At 39.4% G+C, this 12,159-nt stretch overlaps 1 protein-coding gene across 4 annotated transcripts; it reads right to left on the reverse strand.

Annotated features, from left to right (window-relative positions):
- Nucleotides 1-1,488: 1,488 nt before the first annotated feature.
- On the reverse strand, nt 1,489-11,370 carry nufip2 (nuclear FMR1 interacting protein 2). 4 transcript variants are annotated; one of them, XM_079824171.1, is made up of 5 exons: nt 11,012-11,187; nt 8,937-9,002; nt 6,162-7,850; nt 3,437-3,469; nt 1,489-3,253 (listed from the first exon to the last, which is right to left on the reverse strand). In XM_079824171.1, exons 1-5 carry the CDS (start codon nt 11,154-11,156, stop codon nt 3,201-3,203), a joined length of 1,986 nt encoding a protein of 661 aa, XP_079680297.1. In that variant the 5' UTR covers nt 11,157-11,187; the 3' UTR covers nt 1,489-3,200. The 4 variants fall into 4 exon arrangements, with proteins under 4 accessions (XP_079680297.1, XP_079680299.1, XP_079680296.1 ...); XM_079824173.1 differs by lacking the exon at nt 8,937-9,002 and having other exon boundaries at nt 11,012-11,370; XM_079824170.1 differs by lacking the exons at nt 1,489-3,253; nt 3,437-3,469 and having other exon boundaries at nt 5,944-7,850.
- Nucleotides 11,371-12,159: the final 789 nt, after the last annotated feature.

Consider the following 12,159-nt stretch of genomic DNA (forward strand, 5'->3'; position numbering starts at 1 on the left):
TTTGCATATAATTGAGCGCATGAATGAAGACAAATACACATGCTTGCACACGAAACACACACATATGCATCCACACGCATGAATTGAGTTGTCAGGACAGGACAAGAATCATTCATACATCAAGAAAACACATTACATTTGTTTATGCAGACAAAGATGCATTTTCTTGGTACAGATTTCGCAACCAAACACACTACTTAAGGATCACTGTACCTCTCTCCCATCCATACGTGCTCTCATTGCTTTAAACACTAAGGGGAGCTATTTAAGATTTATGTAAATAATTTATATTGCAATTATATCATTTGTGGGGTAGTAAGTGCTTATTTAAATCGAGGAAATTAAGCTAATGTGCAACCCCCCAAAATATAAACTTCGTTCTGTTTGCATTCTGTGCATAGAACCTCTATATGTGCATTTGACCCCTGGAGTTGAGTTTTTAAAACAAAGACCAGGTTCAGTTCATTCTGCTGACAGCGTTTGCAAAGATGTAACTGAGTTAAGGGAACAGTTCACCCAAAAATGAAAACCATGCCATTATTTACTCACCCTCAGGGTGTTCCAAACCCATTTATACTCTTTTTGTCTTTATAATGAAAGTCAGTGGGGTCCAAAACAACACTTTCACTCAATAGGGCCTCTCAGTCTTGTAGGTTTGGAACAACATGAAGTTGAGTAAATGACAACAGAATCATAATTTGTACATGAACGATCCCTTTAGTGGGAAAACAGGGATACCGGGACAATACATGTTCACAGAGGTATTTCATAATTAACTTAATGTAATAACAGATGGTTATAAATTATGCTTACATCAGTAACTCCTTAAGCAAATCCCTTGGATATATTAAAAAAAGAAAGGAAGGAAGGAAAAAAAAAGAAAAAATGCTCTATGTGAGCTGTTTAAAGACAAAATTTAGATAACTACAATTAAACTCAAGTGAAGAAATGTGCATCTAAAAAGCCAAGAAACTAGCTAATTATCAATCGCAGGATTTCTCTACATTGCACAAAGCTTTTAAGTGGAGTCCAAACGGAATTAGAGAAGATGAAGCAGAATTTATCAACCTTACATCTGTTTGCGAGTCCCCCCCCCCCCCAGTATCTTTTGAACTAAGACACCGATCAGGCTTCACACACCTCAAGAACAAAAACAGATGAAAAACTATTGCAAAACATCCCACATTTCGTGAAGAAGACTGACCACATTGGAAACCCTCACATGCTGCATTTAAAACCTGAAAACTCTTGCAAAGGAAAGACATACAGATACGTAGTGTGGTTAACTTCTTTCATGTGTACTTAAATCTTTTCACCTGGCAGTGTTTCATGGTCATGTACAGAAAAACATTGATGCCAAATGATACCTGTAAAGACGCAAGCATTGGCTTTCAGTCAAAAATTAAACCCCTCAAAAGGTTACAATAAAAAAAAAACAAATAAAAAAAAAAACAGCTGGTACAAACATGGGACGTTCTTTTTATTTTTGGCAATAACACTGTTGGTGCATTTTTTTATTTAATTTTTTTTTTTAGATAGAAGAACACTGCCCTAATTCTACCTGAGTGTCTTTTTTTTAATTTTCTTTCCTTTTTCCTTTTTTTATTTTATTTTGTTTTGTATACATTTCTTTTGAGATTGTGGACCGACAGTCCTTAGGTAGAGGTTAAAGTTAGTAGCCTATGATTAATTACTAGAATTTCAAATATGTACTGATATGTCAATGTTTAAGGAAATACAATTCAAAAACATAATACATAAAGTGCTACTGATTCTTATGTATAAATCAATTAATCTGTGAAATGATAAAGCGGAGGATAGACTTTAAGTTTAGAATGCATTTGCTGACATTATAAAGAGAAACATTTACACAACGGCAGAATTCCTGTCAACAGCGGTTCTATTGATGAGGCTCATACTTAACCGATAAGCATGGAAAATCAGGAACAAATTAAAACGACAGAAATAAAAAGCATAAAAGTGTGATTGTGGTGCTTAATAGAAAAGCTAGGGGCTTCTAGTCTCAAGCAAAAAATAAAAAAGTCCAGATCGTTTGCCAGCGACTTTTCGAAGAGCAGCTCTACAGAACTAAACCAAAACTAAAATATCAATAATGTACCTTATTAGCATTAAAGCTAAAGCAACTCTGTGGTGTGGCACATCTTATCAATTAGTTGTGGGTTCTAACTGCTACTTAAAAAATTAAAAACATAAAACACTCAAGAGAAAAGAGTATAGCGTGATCTCTGCCCTCCGTTTACACACTCTCACACAACGAGCAAGAGACTCGAACGGCTGTCAGGTGACGAAAGCGTGAAGAGACGACAACAATAAGACTATTAAACGATAGCACTTTGAACTCTTCCAAAAGAGGACGCACAGAGCAGCATACTGCACATGCACACTACAGGGCGTACGGTTTCCCAATCCGAGTGCACCTCATAACCTGCCCTTGGAGTTTTTAAGTATTTCAATGAAAAGTAAAACAAGGAAGAAAAGAAAAAAAGAAATGGAGACGCGTCACTAAAGGACTGACCCAATCTTGTTCAGAAATTAAATTAAGACAATTATTTAATCCCAAAGGCTTGAACTAACCGCCCCACACACATATATATGGAGCTTGATTCCCCTGAATCTAAAAAACAAAACAAAAAAACATGTAGTTCCTCTGGCCACACAGTATGTTAATTCACTGGAGAGCGATACTCTTCGGGTTTGTGCCCAAATGAATTCAATGTGACCGGTTTGAGTCTACATGATTATTTGAATTCAAGAGGGGACACATGGTGACATGCTCTTCTCCAGGACGCTCTCTTTAGGTCCGTGAGTACTTAAATGAGAAGCTTCCGCCCGACCAAATGTCATGACAGGGTAATCATGAGTGTTTTTGACGTGTGAGTTGTATGTCCCCAAAGTCATTTCAATTGTCTTCAGCAACATATCTACGAGACCGCGTTAGAGTTGAGTTCCACAGCTCCCGATCTTCCGTTCTAATATTCTAAAACCAGCTAACCCGTTTTCTCAAGCGCACTCTGTTCCTCTGTGCTCAGCCTTGACTGTTAACGGGTAACAAGGTCCTTTCTAAACCATCTTAAGATTGGATTAGTTCTGATTCAGGATGCTCAGAGGCAGCAGCCATGTTCCTCAAGCACATTTTTTTGCAGCAGTGTTCATCTGAGATATAGTGTCCAGACACAGCCTCACTGAGCAGGTCCGTCCCATGACTCACTGTAAAGGACTACTCGATTTGGATCTACAAGAAAGTGAGAAAGGTGAGAGTTTGGAACATTAAAACCACAAGCAAAATGATATGGGAAGGCATGGGGCACTGGGTTGCAATATCTAAACGCTGAATCATTTAAGGGTTTAATCACATGCTGAGGCAAGAGTTGTCTATAAACATGTCAACAAACACAAGAGGTAAATGAAAGCCTACCTTGTTTTTGCAAATTCAAAATATATTCCATTTCTGCAAAGAAGAGACAGATGAAAGTTAAGTGTAAAAATAGATCTATCATTTGTGTTTGACTAAAGGACTGAGCTGTTTCAACTCACACAAACAGGAAAGCTTCAAAATACTGCTATTTTGTTGCTTTATATAACACAGAAATAATATATATATATATATATATATATATATATATATATATTCAGTCCCACACTATCATTTTTGTGTGCAAGAGTAACAAGTCACATTCTAATTCGAGAAGGCCAAGTAACATACTCTTAAAGCGACATTTCACCCAAAAATGAAAAGTAGCCCATGATTTACTCACCCTCAAGCCATTTACATTTTTGGGTTGACTAACCCTTAAGATCTAATCTAAAACCAATTTATCTGCAGCACACTATAACTGTTAACACAAAGCCCATTATATATATATATATATATATAATTTTGTTTTAAGTGCTCAGGGAAGGTTTTCGGCTGTCTTTTGAATATTGTCAGTGAATGAGCATTACGGATAAAGGCGTGGAGATCATCCCACCAGCAAGGAACTGTGAACGAAAATGTTCTGGAGAGTGATTTTGTGCCTCTCTGTGATGGTACCACCAGCCACCAGTACCACTCATTTACCGATCGATGGATCCCACCCTGAATGTATTGTTGGATATATTTTTTTTTCCAATTAAAAGTTGCGATAAAACAACTGACCTTTTCTTTTGTATTGTGATGTACATCCGAGTGAAAAAAAAAGTAGGGCAGAATCCATGGATCTGTTGTTGATTGAATTTTAAGATGTGGAAGGTGGATCTGAATGCAAGCTTGCAGTCAGTTGTAAGAAAGGTTTAAGCAGACCAAATGATTAGAGAAGCCCAACAAACAACACCAGATAGAAGTTTGTCGCTTCACTGGAAGACTGAGTTTTAACATTTTGATAAAAATAAAAAACCTGGATGAATCGTTCGCATTCGCACACTGTAAAAAATGAATCATGTGTCTTGTAATTTTCACCAAAAAAAATTAAGGTGATAATTAAAAATAGTCTGTATATTTTCTTAAGAAAACTGTGGTTCAGTGTTGTATAGAAAATATTGAGAACATTTCCCTATTAAAACCAAGAGATACATTTTCCTAATTTTTTTAAGGAAATGTAAGCAATTTTGAGGCTTCAATCGAAGAACCGATTAAGCTGATAAAATTAAGGACAATAAGGTTACCTATTTTTTTTAAGAAAATTAGCTCAATTGTGCAGTTTTATTTAGAGACACCATTGTTAGTTCCCAACATGCTTTGCATATGGCTGGAAATAGAGAGTTAATATTGAAATTAAGTGTTATTTTATGTGTTTTTGAGTGAAGGGAAACATCTGTAAATATTTAATGTTTGGTTATGTTTGACATTTGAAAGAGTTTCTGTTATGTTGAAGTTTTGACTGTTACCATTGTGCAGAAGAGTAGATCTTATGGTAAGGTTGTGATGTAAATACCTGCAAGTATTATTATTATTATGAAGCATGTTTCTTTGTTCAATGAGAAATAACTTTTCTAATGCTAGTGCAATAACAAGTTTGTTTCTGCTTGTGCTAGCAGTAAACAGTCTAAACAGGTCATTTCCATTTAATATAATTTATAACCTATTTTTTAAAGTCAACTTAAATTAAAAAAGTACTTTCCACTAATAATATTAAATTCATCATGTGCCATAGACTAAATAATTTAGGATTTTTTACTTAATTTATTTGGGTAAATTTCACAAAAAAAAAACAACCTTAAAATCTACTCAAATATAATACGTGTAATATTGTTACCATAATTTTTTTAAGCAGATAGCATGTGATATTTTTTACAGTGCAATAAGATCTATGACATGCATTTACAAAATAGATAGGATGGATGTTCATCTCATGCCGACTTTAACAATCAGACAACCAAAAACAACTTTGCAATATTATAAATGGCATATAATGGCATAAATACAAACAAATTATTATTATCAGTAGTTGTGAAATATAGTAAATGCATGTTTTATCGCTGTAGTCTAACGATCAGAAATAAAAACAATTAAAAATCTGTTCTATTACATATTGGTTATCAGACATTTAATAAAACATTTATTATAGTGTTCCATCTCTAGTGTATATTCATATTCAGTGTTGGGTAAGTAAAAAATAAAAAAGTAAATAATTACTAGCTACTAAGTGCATCTTCAATAGTGTAATTAGATTACTGTACTAATTACTAAAGAGTATTGCATTACTTTTTACTAATTACTTTCTAGATAAAATAAGACCAGTTGAACAATACAATGATAGACATGACACTGCTCTTTAATTCTAATAAATAAATAATATAAAATTGCATAAATTATTCTTGAACTGACCAAAGTATGTATTTAAAGGGAGAAGGTTACATAAAAAAACATACATTTTATCATTAAATGTTAAATCCACTATTGTTTTATATAGAATTGTTCTATAGACTATACAGTATTTAAAGGGTTAGTTCACCCAAAAATGAAAATTGAACTAGCCCTTTAATGCAATTACATAAGTAACTGTAATTCAATTAAAGAAAAATGAAGAGTAATCTCTTACTTTTTCAAGGGGAAAGTAATTAAACTACAGCAATTAATAACCAACACTGTTCATAATAAAGAATATACTTGTAGTATAGAATAAAGTGAAAGTACTTAGCAGGAAGATAAAATAGCGATTTACCTCTAGTGTGATAATTTACAGCAGCTTTTAGATCAAATGATCCCCAACTAGACCTCCTGTCAAAGCCCTTAGTATGGCCCTGGTCCTTGGCCAAAGCTACCTTGGGTGCAGCCGGGGAGGTGGGAGGCAGCTCAGCACAAATGTCCTTAGAGGAAGAACAAAACACTATTGCACCATGAACCCCAGTCTCGTCTCTCTGAGGATCCAAGCTAAAGACAGGCGTCTCAGGTACGGCCCCGCTTGCTGCCGCGGCACCGCCACTCACACCTCGACTCTGAGCGTTAGTCCGTTTGTCTGGCTCGTGTGTCTTGGGGAAGGGTGGTTGATCCGGTCTCTGAGAGTTACTGGAGGTCTGAGTCGCCACTGTAGCAGGACAGCCTCCCTGAAAGCACACCTCTACTGGCACGTCCTTTCCGTTCGAGCAGTATGCCACGCCCTCTGGTCCGGCGCTAGGCTCATTGATAAAGGACAAGCCCCACTGATTCTGAAAAATGTCCCCCAGAGACTTCTGATTTGTCGCAGCAGCAGGGGGATCGGCTTGGCGGCCGCTAGGGAGTGAGAGTTGCATATTGGAGGGGGTGACGGGGTAAACGAACAGGCTGGGCTTCCTAGGCTCAGCCACAGAGATGGTGGAACTTCCGATGGCCACAGTGCCGCTACCAGGGGGAGATGCTACATTCTCAGCGGCAACAGCTGGGGTCGCTAGCAGAGGACCAGAGCTGAAATGGGAGCCGGGCAGGGGACAGCCATTCCCTTCCCCCGGCAGGGGTCCGTTGGTAAAGCTAGCAGAGGTGATGGTTTTCACCGCAGACATAGGGACCTGTGGTGGTCTCCCAGGCACCTGGGGAGCAGGAGTGAGAGCCTCTCCGCCAGCTTGGGCAGTCTTATTGAGGTTCTCTTTCACTTTGCTTGCATAACTGATCTTAGGCACAATCTTAGCGCTACTATTGTCCACAGGAAAGACAGGCGGAGGCTTGAACAAGGTCCATGAGTCCTCTTTGGTGGAGGTAGCCACCTTAACCTTGCTGGAGCGATCCTCAAACCGTTTGCCGGCCGCTTTGCTGTCCAAATTCTTACGCTGAAGTTCAGCCACCGGCAGAGGAGGTGGGGTGGCAGAGGCAGGTGGATCCTTGGCTTTTAGGTGCGGTTCGGCTTTTGAAACGGCTCTGCCACTCTCCACCTGAGAGCCAGAGGCCGACTCCGGAGCCACAGGTACGTGGTCTTGTTTGCTGCCCTGCTGCATGGCTTTTCCCTGGGCAGAAGCAGTCACATTGTCCCCGGCTTTGCCATTCCTCTGGGCCCGACGCTTCTTGGGAGTAGTGTATCCACTCTCTGAGCCACTGCCGTCATTGTCAGCTCCGGGTTTGCTTGGGTAACCGTTGGTAAGTGGTACAGAGTTGAGCAACACCACACCGTTTAGAGAAGACAAAGCCTCTTTTTTGCCCTCAAGTGTGTTCAACTCTGAGGACTTGTCATTTTTGAAGTCCATTCTGTTTCTGCTAGTGTTTCTACCTTTTCTGTCCCCAGTTGAGTCAGCGGTGAAGGCCCGTCGAGTGGGCTTCTGTTTCAAGTTGATGTCTAGCAGGTGTCTGTCGCCATTGCCATTTGCAGGGTGCAGGGAGCTGTCTGGGTTAAAGGAAATGGGAGTCACCTCTCCCTCCTTCAGAGTTCCATTTATTTTGCCATTTTCTGCACAGAGAAGAGACAAAAAGCAATAAATATGTGGAATGGAAACCACAAATCTGAATCAATTGATCTACAGAACCAACTATTTTTGGCAAATATCCAGATCAGATCTCAAGTTCCAGTAAGAGAACAGGTCAAGTCTAGTCAATGTTTGCACAAGATCAAGGAATATTTAGACTAGGTATGTTCAGTGGAACCAAGCCAGGGTCAGGCAGACGACAAGCACACTTCTGGAACTCACACTGAACAACCATTCAGGGTATTCGGGGTACTCCCAATTAAAGACAGTTTTAAATGACTCAACTGCTGGAATATCTGTGATTGGATGGCCATATATCCCACATCTGAACAGAGCGAGTGCATACAATTAAACGCTTGCCAATAAAGTGAAAACAGAGATCAGTTGTTTGTGAAACTGGGTCTGCAGAAAATTTGTCAGAACATACATTTTTTTCAAACACACACACACACACACACACACACACACACACACACACACACACACACACACACACACACACACACACACACACACACACACACACACACACACACACACACACACACACACACACACACACACACACACACACACACACACACACACGAATCTGTGGTTTACAGGGAGACTCTCCTCAGGGATAATAGTTTTTATACTGTACAAACTGTATATTCTTTTCTCTTACACTAAACCATCACAGAAAACTTTTGGCATTTTTTGAATAAAAAACAACAACAACAGTTTAGTATGTTATTTTTAAGCTGTTTGGTTTATGAGGACACAGGAAGTATTCTCATAAACCATGTTTACTTGTAATACTCACGTCATTATACACATTTGAGTCCTCATAAACCATTTATACATCACACACACACACACACACACACACACACACGCTCAAGAAACATTTATCATCATCATCGACAACAGTTGTGCTGTTAAACAATATTTATTTGAAACAGAATCTTTTGGATTTCTAAGCTCTACATAAATACATTTGAATTTAAATTAAAAGTGAATGTTCTGTAGAAAATAAATATATACACGTAACATTAAAATGTACAATATAAGTTATTTCACTCGCTTACTATTTTCATACAGAATAAACAGGTCTGTATACAAGGAGGTCCTTTGCAACAGGATCATCTTAGGTCCTTGGGATAAAAAAAATAGATGTTCTTTGTCAGGCAAGTGTATAACAAGGTCTGCTTGAGTTCATGATTTCTATGGAAACTATTTATGGCAGCTCAAGGAATGTCCTCAGAGGAACTTAAGACTGGCATCAGTAACAAAACCATTTTGGCAACCTGGTATTCAGATTCAAATTAATTCACACAGGAGAAAATCTGCCTTTGTACAGTAAATCTAAACAAGTCGAACCAACAAGTCAGCAGGACAATGCAACACCCACATCAACGGTGGGATATATTAATGCGGCAAAAAGAGGTTTGAGCTCTAAAACGAGTCTGCGCGACCTCTGTCCTTTGAGGCTGAAAATATGAGGCGTGAAAAGAGTAGCCCATGCAAGTGAGCTTTCATCGGCCGGCCCAAGTCTGACATCGCCCTATTTTTAACCGGAGGTATGACGTGTCAAAATGGAGTCATATTTGGGTAGTTCCCCAGCATTGGTGTACATGTCTTAAAATACCTAAATTAATGAAAAACACTGAGCTGAATACACATGAAATCCCCTTTAACACATTTCATGATTGACACGAGCTCTCATTGTGTGCTAAAGTCACAGTAGTTGAGCTGGTTATTTAATCGCAGCATGGCAGTCATTTATACTCCATGAAATAACATAAAATAGTTTAGCCATGTTAATGGTTCGTTTTAGAGATAAATATATACTCGGTTTAGATTTAGGTCTTGACTACATGTGCGTATTTGGTCAACAAACCGGCCAAGTCATCAGCTAGCTTAGCATGCTAAGTGAATGATTAGCCGCAGGTAGCCGAGATTGTTTACACATTGTGACGATTTTGTGAAGTGACAACTGCAACTATATATTTCAAGAGGGGCTATAAAACACACAATACGTTTACATGCATAAAATAATAAACAGTTTTGGCGATGTGCAGCGGTGTACTCCTGTGAGACCTTTTACATATAGCCTGCCAAATGGCTTGATATGGAAAGTTAACCGTTAACCAGCTATGCGTTTGAACACATGCTCAGAGCTATAGGTCATAATGTACATAATAAAGCTGGTTGTCACTTTTCGATTGAAATAGAACATGTGAGAGTTCTATAAGAGTTGGCAGTCTTCGTCGCCAGGCGCCATGAGCTTTTTGAGACGTTGCATTCATCACAGGACAAGTTAAGCAGGTCAGACAATGCACGTTAATATAAAAGTAACATCAATTTAACTATTTTATCAATAGGTGCTGTAGGTATACATGCCAACGCGTGCATTATATACGTTTATGAAGGATTTTTCACCTGCTTCTATTTACGCCTTTAGAACGTTTGTGTTCGAACAGTTATAGAACGTTCCGACGAGTTCTATTCAGACCACTCGGTGTCGAGTTCGAATAGGCGCTGAGCGCGAGCCCAGTCACTGCCAGGCCCACTCACATGACTGTCAAAGAGCAATAGGCCGCGTTTCGAGCTAAGCTGGCCAAACATACACCCCTCAGACACCATTAATACCGACTCCCACTACAAAAACTAACAGAGCTGACTCTGTTATATGCTGTGATATTCGGTTTTGCACGAGAAATGGGCAGCGGTGAAGTTTGTGAGATTTGGCCGTCCATCATGGCGGACAGGAAATAACAGAACAAGCTTAAGCTACGAGCAGGAACATTCCACAGGAGCCGGTTCATGTTGCTGTGGCAGCAACGGGCAGAGCTAACAGGCCAATCTGGAACCCTGACGGACGCATTCCCCTCAAAACGGCCCAAACTGAGAGGTATGTTTGCGAATGAATTATAAGTCGGGGAAATGTGTAATGCGTGCTGAAAGACCGGTGCACAAGGTCAATGTCCCTTCACGCTAGCTAGCTTTGCGGCTAACCCTGGATAACTATTTAAAACAGTACCGTCAGCAAAACATGTTCCGTATTTGACTTAACTCGAGCTGTATTACTGTAAACAAACATAGCACGACATGCATCTGAAGCTTGTCAGATGAAAAACAATGAGCGTTGCTGGTTACCAACCTGTTTTCTTCGTCTGCGTTTTCTCGTTCTGGAACTGACTGTGGTTCTGATCATTGTTTACCGATATGTTCGATCGATCAGGGTCGTTCGCTGCTCCATGACTGATATATACTCCGATTGCCCCTTCGCAGGGACGTTCCTCCATTTAACGCTAGCGCAAGTGACAGAATGTGCTCAACCGGTGCTCGGTGGACGAGGGGAGTTGAGACATTTGCACTGCCCAATCACAGCCTGCGTTTAGGGGTGCCAGTGAGAGGCGGGCGGTGTTTCGTGCGTCGCGATACAAGGCGTGGATGCTTCCCAGTCAAGGCCACAGGAAGCTGTCACGCAAACTCATGCAATCACCCCAGTGCTGCTGTGTCAGTCCTGTCTGTTGTGTACACTGTAGGGGAGTTTGATTCTTTAATGCGTTGGGGGCGGTAATGCATCGAAAGCTGGTCTGCCAACCGCTAATAAATTAACAACAACAACAAGATACTTTTAATACAATAATTTGAACAAGCATTCATGTGTTCGTTCAGTTCGTGCAGGAACGAGATCTCATTTAATTTAGGTTGTTTACTTTTTCTCTGTCAAACCTCAAACGGAAGTCATTTATTAACAAAGGAGAGTAGTACGGGAGCATTTGCTGACTCTTCTGAACCAGTTGAAAACGTTTCCAGCGACTGCCACTAGGGGGGGAAATATGACATGCACGAATAGAAATAAAGGCGGTTTAAAGGGATAGTTCACCCCAAAATTAAAATTCTCATTAAGTAGGCTTCTCACCCTTATGTTTTTCCGAACCGAGCCCGTAAGACTTTCGTTCATCTTAGGAACACAAAATATCTTTTTGATGAAATTTGAGAAATTTCTGTCCCTCCAGCTGCGCAATTACCACTTTGACGCTTAAAAAAATTAATAAATTGATCGTAAATCTAATTCATATGAATTGAGCGGTTTAGTCCAAATTTTCTGATGAGTCATGGTTGCTTTATATGATAAACAGATTTGATTTAGGCTTTTATTCACATATAAACATTGATCAGCGAACATAATCAGAAACTCAACCGAACCTGCTTGAACAAACCTCATTGTTTCTTGCTGAAGCTCAAATGTGCTGCGTAACACAAGAACAAACCTCATTGAATCTTGCTGAAGTTCAGACG

This window comes from Gobio gobio (genome assembly GCF_949357685.1).
Source record: "Gobio gobio genome assembly, chromosome: 8".
NCBI lineage: Eukaryota > Metazoa > Chordata > Actinopteri > Cypriniformes > Gobionidae > Gobio > Gobio gobio.